This window comes from Amblyomma americanum, chromosome 1 (genome assembly GCF_052857255.1).
Source record: "Amblyomma americanum isolate KBUSLIRL-KWMA chromosome 1, ASM5285725v1, whole genome shotgun sequence".
In the NCBI taxonomy this organism is placed as follows: domain Eukaryota; kingdom Metazoa; phylum Arthropoda; class Arachnida; order Ixodida; family Ixodidae; genus Amblyomma; species Amblyomma americanum.
In genome coordinates, this window is record NC_135497.1 from 344815952 (window position 1) to 344834568 (window position 18617).

An 18617-nucleotide genomic window follows, 5' to 3' on the forward strand; every position below is an offset into this window, starting at 1 on the left:
CATAGGCCCTTATTGCTAGCATTTCTGGATATTAGGGGAGCCTATGACAACGTTACTCAGGAGCATTTGTGGGACATATTGGGCACATTGGATGTGGAAAATGCAGTAATTAATCTTTTAAAAGATATATATAGAGGTAACAGAGTGCTCATAAAATGGGAAAAAAATGTATCAGGGCCTGTAGAGATACAGCGGGGGCTTAGACAAGGATGTCCTCTGTCCCCTTTGTTGTTCATGTTGTACCTGCAAGGTTTGGAGGCCAAGCTAGAGGGGAGCGGACTAGGTTTCAACCTATCTTTTTTCATGCAAGGGGAATTGATTAAACAGACATTACCGGGACTAATATATGCGGACGATATAGTGATAATGGCTGACAATAAGGAAGACCTGCAGAAGTTGTTAGACATATGCAGTACAGAGGGAGATAGATTAGGCTTCAAGTATAGTAATGAAAAATCTGCAGTCATGACATTTAATGAAGAGGGCGGCGAGCATAGAATACAGGAGTTCGTGCTAAAAGTAGTGAATGAGTACAAGTATCTTGGGGTGTGGATAAATAACAGTGTTGAGTATCTGACAGAGCATGAAAAATATGTAATGAATAAAGCTAGTAGGAATGCAGCTGTCATGAAAAATAGGGCACTGTGGAATTACAATAGGTATGAGGTGGTAAGAGGGATCTGGAAAGGGGTGATGGTCCCTAGCCTGACCTTCGGGAATGCGGTCCTGTGTATGAGGCCAGATGTTCAAGCAAGGCTGGAGATTAGGCAACGGGGAGTAGGGAGGTTAGCTTTGGGAGCACATGGCAATACACCAAATCAGGGGGTACAAGGTGATATGGGATGGGCGTCTTTCGAGAGCAGAGAGGCTAGCAGTAAGATAGCATTTGAGGAACGATTGAGAAGGATGGAGGAAAAGCGGTGGGCTAGGAAAGTTTTCAGATACCTGTATATAAAGAATGTTGACACGAAATGGAGAAAGCGAACTAGAAAATTGACAAGCAAATATCTGGACAGCAGTAAGGGGGCAAATCGGCAATTATCGGTTAAGAAAAAGGTTAAAGGAACAGAGAGAGCTTTGTGGAAAACAGGGATGCTGACGAAATCGGCACTAGAAACATACCGGACCTTTAAACAGGACATTGTCAAAGAAAATATCTATGATAATTGTAGGGGAAGTTCTTTGTTGTTTGAGGCCAGGACTGGAGTTTTGCGGAATAAGACGTATAGAGTCAGGTACCAGGAGATAGACACTTTGTGCATTGCGTGCGGAGAGGAGGAGGAAACAGCTGAACACTTGATACTTTTCTGTAAAGGGCTTCACCCTACAGTGGAAGGCAGCGGGGCTGACTTACCCAAGGCATTGGGGTTTAGGGATAGTGAAGGGAAAGTGGATTTTAAGAGGTTAGAAGTAACCAAGCGAAGGTTATCTGATTGGTGGCTAAAAGCAAGACAGGAGTAAAATTTCACAAGACATGGCTAGGTGGCTTGAGCACCGCCCGATGTAAAGGGTTCAGCCGTATCCATCCATCCATCCATCCATCCATCCATCCATCCATCCATCCATCCATTGTGCTTCATGTCGTGCCAGACACAAATCAGTACTTATCCGTCCTCATCGCCTACGTCACATCGTCTACGTCAAGGCACCTTAAATGTCATGTACGAGAGACGAGACATTTAAGCATCTCGAACCCTTAGTCCAAAACCAAGCCATCAAAATCACGACAAAGAAAGGCATAGCCCTTGAGCCGCGTTCAGTGAATTTCAACATGGCAAGTGTAGACGTAAGGGAGAGACGCGTCCTGTTGCAGCGAAAGGGAACGATGACTGGCAGAGTGTTTCATGTTGCCATCATGAAGCTCAGCGTACCGGTAATAAACACTTTCAGCTGTCTGAAGGTGCTCAAGAAATGGATCCATGAGTCTGAGTCCACTGCTGGAAGTGAAGACACAGCTGAGCTGAGTACAATGAGTCAAACAGGCCGCCTCAAGACTGCAAGCGCCGCTACCATACAACGACGTTGCCACACTTGACACTTGACACCACGACAGCTGAAGAACGTCAAGCTCTACTAGAGCCCCTCAGCCAGCCCCGAGAGTGCTTCGCAGCCAACAATGATAAGGTAGGGTGCACCAACCTCGTCGAGATGGACATAGTACTGAAAGAGGGAAGCATATCGGTTTCTTCTAAGCCCTACCCTACAAGCAGAAAAGGAAGCGTAACACCGGGAACTCACAACGGTAAAGCAATCAACGAGTTCTCAGCGCCAAGGGATATTCACGAAGCCAAGAGGCTTCTCAGACTCATCATACTCACCAGCTTCTTCAGACGCTTTGTCCTGCGCTGCGAGGCGCTGAGCAAGCCACTGAGTTGGTTAATTCGAAAAGGAGAAGTATTTCGCTGTGGCAGAGATCAAGCAGGCGCCTTTCAGACCCTAAGCAGCGAGCTAACATTGCGTCCACTGCTGCGGCTCTACAGTGCGAAAGCGAGAAGTTCACACTGACGCCTGTGCTGACGTGTTAGCGGGAATTCTTCTGCAAGCAGATGATACCAATGTGCTGTACCCCGTCCGCTACGTCAGCAAGAGGACCAGCCCAGCTGAAAGGTTCTCCCATTCGAGCAAGTTGGAGCTGCTAGCCATCGTATGGACCGTCGAGAGTCTGCGACCCTTCTCAATTGGCATCGGGCTCGCCTTTGTGACCGATTGTCATGCACTCGTCTACCTAAATGCCACGGAGACATTAAAGCCGCAGATAGCGAGATGGTTTGGCATTCTTCAGGAGTATAACTTGGACTACGCCACCAACCGGGATCGAAAATGTAACGCGTTGAAGCAGCGAGTCACACTGCAATTGAAGACCCAAGCGACCCTGGGAATTACGCCATCGCCAACAAACTGGGCATATGGCTGACGGTCAGCTTGCAGGACCAACTTTGATAATTCATAGGTCAGGCGAAGAAATTCATCTGATCACTACACCGCTACCCCTCGCGAGAAGTCATGCGATCGTACTGCAGAACAACGTGGTCTTGCAAAGAACGTCGTGCTGAAGAAAGGACGACCGTTTCGTGAAACGTAGGCAAATGGCAAAAAACGTTGTTGTAGGTATACGTAGGCAAATGGCAAAAAACGTTGTAGGTATTCCAGAATCAATGAGCCTCTGTACTATGTTTCAGTACCTGGAAGGCCGTTTCGGGATTTATCGGCCAACAGCTATGGTCAGCGAAACACAATGGTTACTGGGGGCCCGCAGATACATTCGTGAGCTGTACAGACAATGTATTGGGTGCCTTATCTGCAAAGGGCCAAGGGGTAAAGAAAGGAAACTTCTGCACCCGGTTCCCCTTGGGCAACGACCGTTCGACACCACTCATGCCGATCCCCTGAGCCCAGTTGTGAGGATCAAGAAAGGAAACAAATACTTCCTAGTCACTGTGAAAAGCTTAACCGAGTGCGTGAAACTTTTCCCTTCACGACACACTTCGGCAAAAAGTTTTATCAAGTCTTTCGGAAAATTCACCCTGAGTCACAGTCAACCGAACCATTGTTTCGACCAACATGACAACCACGGAAAAAACAAGGATGTTTTTTGAAGCCAGAACGGACGAAGGTTAGCGAGCACGCGCAGCGGGAAGAGCGGAGTCGTGCGGCAACCCTGGATAGAAAGACGGAACACCCCTGGGGATGAATACGAAGCAGATGCAAGATGGGCTTCTCACTGCAGTCACGCTTATAAACACTCTCAATTTAACCTCGTCAATCATTCATTATTTTAAAGAGCAAAACGGCATCCTGCTGTTATTTCGTGCCCCCACAGAAACACCGCCTCAACACTGAAGATGACAGCAATCACGGGTTCTCGCCCTCAGACCTACACAGGGATACCCCGCGTGCCCCGGGCCTCTCGCTCATTCGTCGCTGCGTCTCACCCACCACACGTAGTAATTCCAAATTCTCATGAAATTGTTTCGTGTTCCCACGGATGTTGCTCAAACCATACAGGAATCGAGCATTGACTCTCACTTTAATCTTGTAAATGCTCTCTAGATTTGAGGCAACTTCATACCTGTGTTGTGCTAAACGGTCCTCCTGTCTTGCTTTCCCGAAAAGGGACTCAATCGCATCGAGTGAGTGAGTGAGTGAGTGAGTGAGTGAGTGAGTGAGTGAGTGAGTGAGTGAGTGAGTGAGTGAGTGAGTGAGTGAGTGAGTGAGTGAGTGAGTGAGTGAGTGAGTGAGTGAGTGAGTGAGTGAGTGAGTGAGTGAGTGAGTGAGTGAGTGAGTGAGTGAGTGAGTGAGTGAGAACGTCGCTTCGTACTTCATCGCTGTCATCAGATGCAGCCTGCCAGGGACGTTATATCAGATGTATTGTTCCTGCATTTTACAGGGAAAGCTGTTCAGGGCACACTTCCTGGTTTTGCGTCGTCGTCGGCGTAGCGCACCAGGTGTAAGGCATCACGCTGATTGATCAAAATGTAGTAACGTCACGTATGACGTCATGACGATGCGGCCTACTGATTGGTCCCAATAGTGACATCACGCATGACGCAATGATGATGCGGCACACTGATTTGTCGTAACTGAGCGGCGTCACGACAACGCGAGACTGCTGATTAGCAATGATGTTATTGTATTCCATACCTCTGAGTATGAATGGATGGACAATGATGATGATTGACCTTTAACGGCTATACGGCAGTCTGGCCAGAGAGAGCCACAGCACAAGGTGTTCTTTGTCTACAGGAGGCGGGGTCAAAGACCCATTTTGCAAGGATTTCAACCCTGACAAGCCGAGCGCCGGGCCATTGTCAGCTGGTGGGTGGGTACCTGGTGGCACTGGCGATTCAACTTGCATGCTCCGCATACGAGGCGAATTCTCAACCTACTTGGCTATCGCAAGATGGATGGATAAACGGCCGTGCGTGACCCTGGGTGTTTCGCACCCACAGTTACTAAACACTCCGACTAGCATCGCCATCATTCGCACAAAGCCAGCGGTCGCTGAAATTCGCTTTACTGCAAGGGTAGATGTCCTGCCATTTTTTTTCTTTCTCTTCCACACCGCAGTATGCCAGAAAGAGAAGTGTGAAGAGGCCTGCAAGGCCAAGCACTCCGACAAGAAGAACCTCACATCGGAGTGCCAGGAGTACGTCTGTCGCTGCACATGGGCAACGAGTGAGTAGACACGTCGTGGACTCGAACCATATCTTCTTGCCCTACCCCATTGCGACCGTTGTTAATGCGCGTTACGGTGTGAGAGCGGGAGGCACAGTAACGGACATTCCGCTGTATTGTGCGCATAGTACAATCAGCGTCAAATAAAACGTGAAGAAAACAATTGAAACGCAAACTGCAAAACTGAGAGTTATTACAATAGGGAGTCAGCGATTAATTTTCGCGTCGAAGACTTCAAGACTACTCATTGAAGGTGTTAAGAGGCCACCCCTATATTTCCTCTCAAACCCCTAAGAGTTTTGATTGTTTGTAAGTCACGTTTCAACTCTTTTGTCAGTGTTTCATTTCACGTTTATGGTTCCTGCGCTTAGCAGCGGAGATCCTGATTTCATGCCGCTTGGCACTACACCTGGCACGAGGTTGACAGGGAACAGCCAACAGTGCGAGCACTTTCAGTGCCCACTGTAGACCATCTATTCACTGTAGTATTACGAATGCGACGAACGCTCCGCTTCCTACATGTTCCCATGTACCGCTCATCGGAAATATGGCATGCACAGGTATGGTGACGCTATTTGGTTCCAAGCAAAAAGTACCAACAGTTGGAGTTCATTAGAAATAGAAATCATTCATTCGCTGAAAAAGTGCGTAATCAGGTTTAGTATATTTGGGCGTCCCCAAAGCTGAAAACCGCAAGGTTGCCGCCTAACGGAAATATTGGACACAAGTGGCATTAAAAAAACAGGCAGCGCTGGAATTTATACTCATTGGCAATATTACAAGTTGTACAGCAGGATTATGAAGCAGCGGGTTCTAATCATGCAACACTTTGACACCACGTATTGTGTACTCTCACTCTGCCTGTGTGTTTTATGTGCGCTGGAAAGATGAGTCATAATATTACAAACCACCAACTAGACCAGCTGTTTACGCTTAGTCTAAACGTGCGTCCGTCAAAATCAAGGTCTGTGTCCAATCTTCAGTGGAAACCCTAAATGTGGAGTTAATCCCAAATAAGGGAGTAATTACTAATTAGCATCCACTCAGTGGTAGCCCGGCGGCTACAAGGTAAGGTATACAGCTTTCACAGAAACTTTGTAGCTATATAAAAACTCGCCTCAGTCCAGGGATCGAACATGCGACCACCCCTTATCCAGGGTAGTCGCTCTACAAGCTAAGCTTACCGCCTAGGCTAGCAGATGGTAGGGCTAGACCGAACTAATCAACAACTCGAAGTTCAAGCAAGAGAATACAGCGCAGAGTAGACCGTAGACAAGAAGAAACGAACTACACGAGTGCTGTGAAAGACGAATAGATTTCTTTTGTGGCCGTATGGCTTTGAGTGGGCGTATGCTAATGAGTAATTCCTCCCTTAATTCAATATTCAAATTATCAAATTGGTTAGGCAATCAGAGTAGTAATCAGGAAAACATCCTCATCTAAAGACAAAATTACGAGCAAATACTCATTTGAATAGGTTTCATCAGATCTTAATCATTACGCTGGCGCAGAATAGTCACAGCCAATGCTGCGGTGCTGATCGATGTCAACCTGCCCTTCATAAGACGTTCACCCTGAATTGTTCAGCTTCTGCTTCGTATTCGGTTTTCCTTCAACGCTTACAAGTTCGCTTAGTTCGAGGGTAGCTTTCGATATTGCCCAAGAACCTAGAGCTGCGATTTATGAAACCTCACCGAGCGAAGCACCATCGGCTTTGAGTGCACTTCGAAATGGCCATGCAGCAGCGCGCGATTAATGGAAATAGCGCTGCAAAAGCAAGAGCTACCGCCGCAAAGTGCTACGATTGCTGTGACTGCTACCACTGTAGTGCGCCCGGGAGGTATTTGTGACCCGTTCTTCTCTTCAGCGTGCAGCAAGTGACCGTGTCCACCTGAATTCTAGCGCAAGCTCGTTCTCCACTTTTTACAAATGAGTGACAAGAACTGGGAGGGTGCTTTCCATGGAGGCATGGTTGCATGAAGGAAAAAGGGGGGGGGGGGGGGGGGGGGGGGGGGCCTCGTCAGTGTGGTACAAAACTCAAGAATCTTTGTCTCCTTTTTTCCCTCAGAATGCACGCCCGAAGTTTGCGAAAAGCTCTGCAAAGAAAAGTATTCCACAAAAACTGGCCTCCAGTGGTCATGCAGTGATTTCTACTGTATCTGCTCCTGGCAGAAAGGTGGGGAACAGTCTGTTTCAATATTGAACTCACGCGCTTCGCTTTCAGTTTGCGCCTCCTTACTTACAATTGCAAGCGGTTCATTTTGTTTGGCACAGCAGTGCCTGGCAGAGTGCTCACTGCCTTACCGCACATTATTCTCGATATACGCGCCGCTCCCATGCAATCGAGCACCGAAATGAATCTTGGGGCTGCAGATAATTGGACTCTGTAGACGCCACTTTAGACATGAAATGATTCGGGTCATTTTGGCACGCTGGCGTCATGTGCGAAGCTTCGGCGCTCGTAAATGTCGCGCTTGATTCGCAAAGTTAAGACAAAATATCCGTGCTAGTTAATTTTTGCCCACTTTGAATAAACTGAGGTATTCCTCACAAATGAGAAAACAGGCATGGTACGTGGGGTACGCAGACCAAATGTGACGTGGCTTTGCGGCGCCTGCATGCACTGCGGGATTTGATGCTATATCACGTGGCTTTCGTTAAACTGACGGAAGCCGTCAGCTAGGTATATGTCGTGCGAATGATTCGTACCAGGTGTCGGCCGGGAAGTTGCACGGAGAGCAAAACAGGGGACCTCACTTATCACATGCGCTTATACTGCATCCTTGCGTGCCCTAGTTTATGACATTCGTATAATGATTAATGTGGTGAACATTTTCTTCGCCACATGACTGGTTGCCCTTAGTTCCGGACATATGCTGTCCAGTTTGTCCATTTCCACAGACCACGCTGCTTTTCCTACTGTCTGGAGTTATTTTCTAGCCTCTTTTTTTTTAGAAATAACTATCCCATCAGACTCATAGTTACACGGAGCGACAGTTGAACGGAGTTAGCAACAGGCCCGCCCTAGATGTGAGGTAGGGGTCATTGCCATCCTTGCCAGCTCATAAATCCTGTGAAAACTAGGACAATAAGCAGGAAAACAGAGCGCAAGACCTTTCTCGATCGTTTGCTTTGTAACGCCACAATTGTGAAAGCCGTAGCTTTGCTTTGGCGGGTGGCGCGACGAGACTCTGAATTAGCGCGATTCAGTTTTGTTGCGTATTAGAGGCTATGCTTAAATTACCTATATGCCTGTCTTTTATTTTTGTAGAAAAGCGCCTGAACTTAAATTTCAATTTTGCTTTTTTTTTCTGTTTCACTGTTCTCTTTGTTCCCATTTGTTTCCTCTGGGACCGTAGATGCAGCGAGCTAAGGATGAGGAGGCAAACCCAGACAGAGATCACACGAGAGGAAAACCATACGAGCTACTATTGCGAACCTGTCGACACAGAACTGAAGAGCCGTCACTTAGCACATTGTTCGAACTGATTCCACTACGCAAAACACACTAAACGTAACAACACATATTGGTTCCCGCTATCTGAGCAGCACGTGGCCGCCAATGCAAAATTGCAGCTTAATTAATAACAATAAACACAGAAAACGCAGCGTTGGGTTTTCATTTTCTGCGTGTAAAATATTTAGAATAAGGTAAAATAAAACGTTGCAATTCTAAAATAAAACCTTTCTGTGACGAAAAGGTTTCCTTCTCTTCTTTCCACATTTCTCTTTTCCCTACTAGCTTTTTTTTAGCTAGTGCGTGCAGCTGCGTGTGTTTGGCTATTGGGCGCGAGGGCCAACACTGGAGCGAACGGTGCTAGCTTCGATCTTGCGCCGCAAGGGGGGATCACGTGACTGCTCTAGCGGCGGGAGCAAAAGGGCGCTGGACAGAGGTTCTGCGTATTAAACAACACAGGTCGCGTTTTTGCCTATTTTTCTGTGTTAGCGAGATCGTGCGTTGCACATTGTGATCATGTATCATCGTGGTAACATCGTTACATTATTATGCTTATATCGCGGTGGTTTACTAGTGCCCTAATGCCAGACGTGCGCGACTCTGCTAGGTGCAAGCTTCGAATTTGATCCGAAACGTGGGAAGCTTCGAGAATCACGATTATTTAGGCCGAGGTTAAGCAAAAAAAAAAGGGATTCACGCTGTTGTGTGGGCAGCCAGCAGTTCAGGGAGCAGGATGCGTTCATGGAGTTGATAAACTGCTCACTAAGTAGAAGGCGACGCCGAAAGAGCTGGCTGAAACACACCTCCACAATTTAAGCATTTACATATTGTGTTGTGTCGTCCTCGACGTACTCTGCTGAAATAGTTCAAGGAAGCAGTCAAACAGCGCCGCATCCGTCGGCACAAACCGAAACCGACTGGCCAGAATTTGATAATTTGTGCTGCATCGGTATCACAGTGTTCTGCACAACTCCACACCTTGAACGTAGAATTTCCCTTTTTACCGGCATTTAATGACCTGTTGACGGCTCACGTCTGACCAGGGCTGGGCAAAATACTGAAAGGGAACAGCCCCTTCCCTCCATGGTCGGGACGGTCCCCTCTCTGCATTGTCACGCTAGCATGGTCTTGAGAATCGGCCGACGCCATTGGCTGGAAGGAGCTTCTTTGGCGAGGAAAAGCCGCTTCGTTCTTGAGTTGAATCCGACTATAGCGTCTTGCTCCTCCAAAACGAAAGGAATGCGCCAGCTGATGCATTTGACGCTGCCGGCGCTGATGGCCCCATCGGCCCGCGTGTGGAAAATGTGCGTGACCTTTATCGTGGTTAAAACGCAAACAAAAAAAACTTTCGTAAGCTTCTAAGCATGAAAGCAAAAGTCTTCCATTTCTGTTGGCAACCACCGCAGTTTTAAGCAAGGGTGAAAGGGTGTTGTTTCTATCACACCGGTGAGCCTGTGCCTTCTGTCATCGAGTGTGCATAACCGCAACATATACGTCATCTCCCAAATATCGAACGTAAGAAAAAAGAACACTGACCGGGCCAACGGTACTGACATCGTCTCTTCCTATTTCTTCCATTTTATTTTATCAATGTGCTACCTCCTGAGCGGTCGCCTCCGGCCCAAAGTCTGACTCACAGCAGCCTCAAAATCGGCGGCAGCTTCCCTTTTGAATATCGGGAATCGTTAAAATACAATATACTATTACGAGGTTAGTTGAGCAGCAGGAACGATAGGCCGTACACAGAAGACACACGCGCAAACCAGGTCACTCAAGCACCAGCCCCGCCGCGGTGGCTCAGTGGTTAGGGCGCTCGACTATTGATCCGGAGTTTCCGGATTCGAACCCGACCGCGGCGGCTGCGTTTTTATGGAGGAAAAACGCTAAGGCGCCCGTGTGCTGTGCGATGTCAGTGCACGTTAAAGATCCCCAGGTGGTCAACATTATTCCGGAGCCCACCACTACGGCACCTCTTCTTCCTTTCTTCTTTCACTCCCTCCTTTATCCCTTCCCTTACGGCGCGGTTCAGGTGTCCAACGATATATGAGACAGATACTGCGCCATTTCCTTTCCCCAAAAAAACCAATTCTTAAGCACCAGCTGCAGCGTCCTTAATTGTCGTCATAGACTGCCCAGCGACAGAACAACGTCCTCTTCGCTTCGCGACTGTGTACCGTAACACTACCCCCCCCCCTCCACCCCACGGGAGAAGGCACAGTCCCGGTGCGGCCTAGGGGGGTGGGTGCGAGTGGTAGGGTTTAATACGGGCGACGTGCACAAGCTGTGTGGAGGAGGCCACGGAATGAGAGTGGGGGTGCAGCGTGGTGAGTTCGTAGGTCACATCGCTCAGTTGCCTCAAGATGCGGTACGGACCGATGTAACGAGGCAGGAGCTTCTCACACAGACCCACACGGCGTGCAGTGAGCCCGAGAAGTACCAGGGAGCCGGGAAGGGGAGACCGTGTACCGTAGTGTTGTCCATAACGGCGGCAATGCATGCGCTGAATGACGGCTCCGGAGTGTTATACCAGTGCTAAACGGGTACGTTCGAATGGCATGAGTGGAATGACATTCGCGACTTCGAGTGGCATTCAGACTAGACGGACTCCCGCGCTGCTACGTGATAATTTCCAAACGCATTCGAAAGCTTCAACGTTCGCTCGCTGTACTGCAGTGGCACTGCTGCCATCGAGTTTCGCTTTTATCCGTTCGCTAGTTTTCAGTATGGACAACGACGCGACGACGACGTCGGAGTTCACCGCGGTTACACTAAGCCGAACACGACACCAGCACCACCATAAGCGGCATATCATTGAAGTATGACGCATTTTTTAGGGCAACAAATCCGACAAATTCGATCGGCGGACGGTCGCCTTTCACATGCTCGGTAGATTGGCGGCTGAGCGAAAACTTCACAGTTATGAGGCCACCGCATGAATATATCCGCGCTTGGTTCTACTTTATTCGTATTAGAAATAAGCGAAACGAGCGGCGACCTTTCGCATGCGCACATTCCAACCGTCACAAGCGATAAACGCTTGCCAATTAATTCTTAAATTTTAGTCGACGACGATTCTCTCCCGCGACGAGTAGGCCTACCGAGTCCGCATGGCTCGTGTGTGCGATTTCAGCGGTTGCAGAGAGCTATAATTCAACCGTTTTAGTGAATGCAAATGGCGATCGAGTGTAGTGTTGACAACACGGACTTGATACCGACTACAGCCGAGCCTACTTGCAATATCCGCAGATTAACAAACGCTCGCTTATTACGAACGAATGCGGTGCTATCATGAAAATATGCATTAGGGCAATGGCAATTCGTCACAGAAACAACAAGCAACTTTGGCCGCAGCACTTGGTTATTGCGAACGAGGAGGGGTCTTAAACTTTCCTCGTCCGAAGTTGAAGAGAACGCGCTTCCATCTAACGCGGGGATCGAAGAACTTCTCATAGCCCTCGCGACACCATCCCGGAACATGTCGACCCAAAATAGCAAGAAAAAGGCGGCATTGAAACAGCAAGTAACCGCTAGACAAGCGCGCGCCAATGGCATAAAAGGGCAATCATTGCCTGCGTGTTCGCCAGCACAGCATATCACCCCAAGTGGAAGAAGCGCTGTGGGCGCGAGACAGGAGCATCGTTCAAAGGTTTATGATTTACGGGTGTTTAACGACCCAAAATGACTCAGGATATGAGGGACGCCATAGTGAAGGGCTCCGAAAATTTCGACCACCTGCGGTTCTCTAACCTGCACTGACATCGCACAGTACACGGCCCTCTAACATCTCGCCTCCATCGAAATTCGACCGCCGCGGCAGGGATCGGCGGTCGAATTTCGATGGAGGCCAAGCGCGCCTCCACGGCCACCGCAGCGAAGCTACAGCTTATGGTCTTGGATCACCTAACATCGCTTTCAGAAGTTTGAATGCCTTTTTGGCCATGCTGGTCACGTGGTATGCGTCGCCTACCCAGTCGGCTGCATCTTTTTGTGCTACTAACACATGTTTTTTTTTTCGAAGCGATGTTTATTGCCTCAGGGCATAAAAACTATGAAGTGACAGATGAGTAAGATGCTTAAATAAATGAAAAAAGGCCGGCTGATTTGATGAAATCAAGAAGCGAACGATGATATGGACTCTGTGTCCAGGCAATATAGCAATCCGGATTGTCCTGCGAGAGTCCCACTGCCGCCAGGTGCCGAATTCTCGTCGGCTTCAGCGCCGGGCAGTCCCACAACAGGTGGTGGATATCCGCCTCACAGTCTCTGTTCTTGCAGACTGGACACCCGGGGCGGGGATATAAATCTTTGAAATCTGGCCACTTGCGTGTCACAGATGGAGTTAGGGCAACCCCGATCCGTATCCTCCAAAGCACAACCTCCTCTGCACGGGTAAGACCACAGGGGAGGGTTACCGCAAACGGAGGAATTAGAGCCCGTGTGCGGCGCCGGAGGTGTTCCTTTCTTGTTAAAAGGAGGGTGGTGTCATCCAGAGTGAGGACTCGAGGCAAAGACGAGGCTGGAGTCGAAAGGCGGGTCGCAGAATCTGCGCGGCTTTGTGCGCTCAGGAGGTCACGCGGGACCCACTCAATACGGATTTGCTGCGGAATGCGTGCCGATAGACGATGGATGTCTTGGAAGATTTCTGGGGTGTGATTGACTCGTCGTAGTAGGCGTGTGACGTGAAGTGCGTCGGTGCGAATGACAATGCGGGCCGTGGGTAGCATGGGAACGGTGGCCACAGAGCAAAGTGCCTCTTGAACCGCAAGCATCTCTGCACAGAAGGAGGAAAGAGGTTCTGAGAGGCGAAACCTTGACGTTTTGTTCAGGGCAGGCTTGCAAGGACAGTAAACTGCCGTTGTTGTTTCGCAGGCCTGGATGCTTGCGTCCACGTACATAACGATGGAGCCATGCAGCAGATTGGCGTCTTGCTGTGTAATTCGGTCGCGTAACGACGATGCCGCGCGGGTAGATGATGGCCGACGTAGATCAGTTGGCTTGTTGTCGCTTAGCTGCACAAAACGCCAGGGAGGAAGAACTGGCGGGGGCGGCTGTAGAATTGAGTGTGATGAAGCATATGCCCTGAGTGCACACGTTGTGTGTGTAAGGCTTGACTTTAGGCGGCGAGCATCGCGTCGTTGCTGCACCAGCTCATCTAGTGTATTCAGCTGCGCATGTTCTTGGAGCGCCACGATCGGGGTAATGCGGGGAAGGCAAGTGATGACCCTCATTGCCTCTCGATTAACAGCTTCTAGACGATCCCATTTAGCTCTCGTCAAATGCTGGAATTGGGCCTGGTAAACGAGGCGCGGTTGCACAACCGCCCGCACCAACTGTCGTGCAACATGAGAGCGGGCTCCGCCTGTTTTAGGAGCAATGCGTCTAATTAGACCTAACACCTGAATTGCTTGCTTTTTAGCCCGAGAAAGCCAAGCAATACCTGTTCCTGACTCGTGTATTGTCAAGCCCAAGATGTTTACGGTCGAACTTTCTTGAATTGGAGTTCCGGATAGATGGAGACGAATTGGTGTTGCAGCCAATTTACGGCGCCCCCAGCGGTTGGCGACTGACACGAACGTGGTTTTGCTCACTGAAAGCTGCAGACCAATTGAAGAAGTAAAAGTCGATGTAGTATCTATGGCGGATTGTAGGCCTGCTGCTTGAGTCATCAGGTCGTTGTGAGTGCTCCACACCGTTAATCATCAGCATACAATAAGAACTTAATCTCAGAGACATCATGTAAGCGCCAAGCAAGGGGGATAAAAGCAATATTAAATAATGTTCGTGATAACACCGATCCCTTGGGAACGCCGCGAAGAGGCACAAATGATCCGACGGCCTCACTACCGAGGCGTATGGCAGAGTGTCGGCCTTCAAGGAAGGATTTACCAAAATTGAGCACTCTAACGGGGAAATGCAGCATGTCAAGCGATTCCAGGATGGCAGCACGACTGATATTATCGTACGCCTTTTCAACGTCCATGGCCAGTACAGTACGTACATTGTGGCTGCGAGTTGAGGCCAGAACTGCTGACGCCAAGACAACCAGTCCATCTTCTGTACCTATGGACGTACGAAAGCCAATTTGGGCAGGATGCTAGAAACCATGGTGCTCAAGCCACCACGACAGTCGTGTGACAAGCATTTTTTTCGGTAAGCTTGCATAATGTTGGCGTAAGCGATATAGGCGGGAAATTTCCGAGGTCTGTCAGCGGCTTCCCCGGCTTTGGTATGGGGATCACAATAGCCGATTTCCAGGTTTCTGGTACGACGCCTTCTCTCCATACCTTGTTAATGGTGGCGAGGAGTTGAGGCAGTACAGCGGAACTTAAGTTCTTGTAAACCTCGTACGGAATGGAGTCCGGACCGGGCGCAGTCTTCCGACGGGCCTCGTCTATTGCTGCAAGCAACTCGGGCGTTCAAAATGGGCTTGCAATTCCCTCGGCGTCGGATGTAGATGGGAGCCAAGGGGGCTCCTATGACCCTTGGAGGCAACACATTATACTTGGGGAAAAACTTCCGCGCTGCCTCTCTGGCAAAATCATCCGGAGCTAAGTTAGCTGCGAAACATGCGTGGTCGCTGCATCAGGACGACGGGGATCATGTTCCATTGCACGAAACGTTCGCCAGAGAGCAGCATTCGATGACTTTGTCGAGAACTGCTCACACTACGCATGCCACTGCCGTCGCGAGAGATCGCGTTCATATCTGCGAGTCTTGGCAGTAAGGTAATTCAGCCTTGTCCGTGCTTGCGCAGAAGTCGGGTCTCGGGAAGCTGCCATCTCCGCTTGTCGGCGAGCAGCCCACAGGTTAAGCAGACCCACATCCGGCGCCGGCCGATTCACGTCCGTCCAGGTGACAGCAGTAGCCTTCTTATTCAGCGCAGTTTGTATGCAGTCTACAAGTAGTGTAGATGATTGCAGAGAGAGACCTTCGACGGTGGTGTGAAACGTGTCCCAATTGACCACAGAACACCTACGGCGTAATCGACGGGCCCTTGATGGATGAAGACCGATGACGATATGATGGTGGTAACTACCCCAGCAGTCTGGCTCCAGGTGCCGCGATGGAGTCCCGGGTCCTGACCACCACGTAAGGTCCGGAGCATATGTTTGACTGCGAGCATGGCGCACAGTCCGCGTTCCTGAATCTGGATGGTTGAGTAAAACAGAGCATACGCGTATACGCCCCGCACACGCCTACCACGGGGGCTTGAAGTGGGGTACCCCCAGTCCGGATGAGGGGCGTTAAAGTCACCCCCGACTAAAACAGGCCACCCTGGGTGCTGTCGTCGTAGAGTAAGTTAATAACCACCCCAAATTAATGCGGGAGGGAGCTCCACATGTAGTCAGCGTCAGGCAGAAGACAGTTGAGATGATACATTCTGTGCCACGAGGGCTACTATTTCTTCCCTGCATGGGCCTGGGAACGATAGCTGAAGCTCACAAAAACACACTTGACCAAGCACATGTTAGTTTGTGACAACGCGTCGTTGATACATAGCCGGCCAGATGTTTCCTACAATGACAACGTTCCTGCAGACGACATCTCATATCAGCGTGCTCTGACGAAGCCTTTGTACGCAAAGTACGCCAACTTCCCTACCGCTAGGAATCGGATTAATGTGGCCGACCTGCCACCAGCTGCCGTGGACGCCTCGACCGCGATTTGTTATATTTCGTGCCTGAAGTTTATAGTTGGCAGCAAGCGTCTCGCAGAGAACATGACCGCCCCGGAGAAGCTGAAAACAGCCACGGTAGTGTATACGATTAGAACAAGTAGACGTGTATAACGTACTGTTTTAAGTAATAAACTCAAGTTTTGGCGAACTGTTGCTTTTGGCTTAATACGAAGAGTCCACTTCCTACAAACATCGGATATAACGAACGGTATCCACAAGACGGTCAGGTTCCTTGTAAGTGGGCTCGACTGCATCCGACGTTCATAGTAAGTGGGCCCTCCGTACAACAGCCAAAAATATTGTCTGCCTAAACTGACTTTATTTCATTAAAAAATGCGTATGTGCGTCTACTTGTTGAAAGCAGACTCTACAGCGGTGCTTTCCAGGCTCTCCAGGGCGGTCATCTCCTTGCTGAAAGCTTTGCAGCCAACAATCAATTTTAGGGACGGAGCAAAATAACTAATCGTGGTTGAAGCGCCCGCCCACGGTATCTGGTGGCATGTCGGCCGCATTAATCAGATACCTAACAGCAGGGGAGTGCTCGTACTTGGCGTTCAACAGCTTCATCAGAGCACGCGGGTCTACAGTGTTGTGGTCCGCAGGAACGTAGTCATGTGAGGAAACATCTGGCCAGCAATGTATCAACGGCGCTTTGCCGCAAATCTACATGCGTCTGATCACGTGTGTTTTTGAGAGCTTCAGCTATCTTTGCTAGGCCCATGCAGCGACAAAAGTATAGCGCAGCGCTCGTGGCACAGAATGTGTCAGCTGCACTGTCCGCTGTGTGAAGCTGACTGTGCAGGCGACGCATATCGTATGCCCAGCAAGACATTAAAAGGCTTGTGAAACCGCTGCTGTTGATCCATGACCATGGACAGAAGTTATGCTTCCCACGATGCCTCTGTGTCGTACCCATCGCGCTTCTTCCCCGCGGATGCTTTTGCCCAGCCGGTTAAACCGCAGGCAGTGATTGCCCTCGCCGGCCACCGGCGAGCGCTTGCCCGGTGGTTACTTACTTCCAGTGGCGCCCTTTTAATGCATTTTTGGGTCGGCAGGTTCTTTCAAAAGCGGTGCCGCGAGGGCTGAGAAACGCTCTTAAATCTCCGCGCTTGCTGCAATCGCGAGCTCTTCAACTTCGGGCGGCCTTTACAGCGCAACCTCCTTGGCTATAACCTAGTGGTGGGGCCAGGGTTGTTCGTGGTATCTTAGATGAATTTCCACTGCCCTAATGCACATTTTGACGCTAGCACTGCACTGGCTCGTAGTAAGCGAGCGTTTGTTATATCTACGGCCATTTTAAGTGGGCTGGACTGTACAATGAACGGAATTCGCGTGAGCGACAGGTTTGTTATAACAGGACTTGACTATTTGTTAAAAGGCTATTTCTTGAGCTGCCCCACAAACTGCCAAAAGTCACAGACGACACCATCGCTGTAGCGCAAAACTATTCGTTCTGACAAGTGCGCATGCATAGGTAAGCATTTATTTATTCCCGGAGCCGAGTCTTGGCCATCGTTCGCCATAAGGCGCACAAAGATTCGATGCGTCTCGGGAGTTACTTGCAGGACATGACTGCTCGGCTTCATCGTGGAGCGCCGCTGAAAACAAAAATTCAGTGCGAGGAGGAGAGTGGACAGCAACGAGAGGGCTATGGCGAGGGAGGGAAAAGCTTACCACAACTGGTTTTCCCGTCCGTCTGCGTCGTCGTCCACTTTCGCCTAGTGTCCCCATATATGCTCGTATACAGGAACACTGAACTTAAACCGCGAAGAGGGGGAACCTGAAAGAGCTCTAAGCCACGAAAAAAAAAAAGAAGTCGCAGAGAGCCCCGCGGTCCTCCGATTGTTGTAAACCGAACCCCGCTTCCGACGCGCGCGCGAGCGCCCGTGCGCAGGCGCGGATATCTGACATGCGCAGATATCTGCGCCCCGCCCGCGCGTCGCGCATCGCGCATGCGCAGACAAGCTCCAGCGCACGACCGTGCGCCTAGGATGTGTCCATCGACTTCGGGCTTAAGAATGGGCTTCTTCGATTATCAGTCCCGGACTCGCCCCAGACCCACCATGACGCCAGCCTGACGCTCGTTTCTCTCAGGTAGGGCGCGAAGTTCCGTCCACCAGTCCGCAACCTGTCGGAAGCGCGCTAGATTTCCTTCGTCCGGCTCACCGTGCACTTTCGGAGCTGCCGGGACCCACACGAACCAGCAGCTAGCAGACGACGCTTCCAGAGAAGCTAGCAGACGACATACGCATTTGGCGCCTCCTCTGCTCGAATTTACGCCCGCTTTCGCTCACATTTCTCCTTTGT

The 18617-nt window shown here is 49.9% G+C and overlaps 1 protein-coding gene across 1 annotated transcript in view; it reads left to right on the top strand.

The window, feature by feature from the left end:
• The window catches only part of LOC144100007 (uncharacterized), a 31415-nt gene extending 22631 nt beyond the window's left edge, over positions 1-8784 (top strand). The window contains exons 3-5 of the mRNA XM_077633060.1: positions 5068-5175; positions 7244-7351; positions 8535-8784. Of these exons, the coding sequence (XP_077489186.1) occupies positions 5068-5175; positions 7244-7351; positions 8535-8548 (230 nt within the window). The 3' untranslated portion in view covers positions 8549-8784. The remainder of the gene's footprint in view (positions 1-5067; positions 5176-7243; positions 7352-8534) is intronic.
• Positions 8785-18617: the final 9833 nt, after the last annotated feature.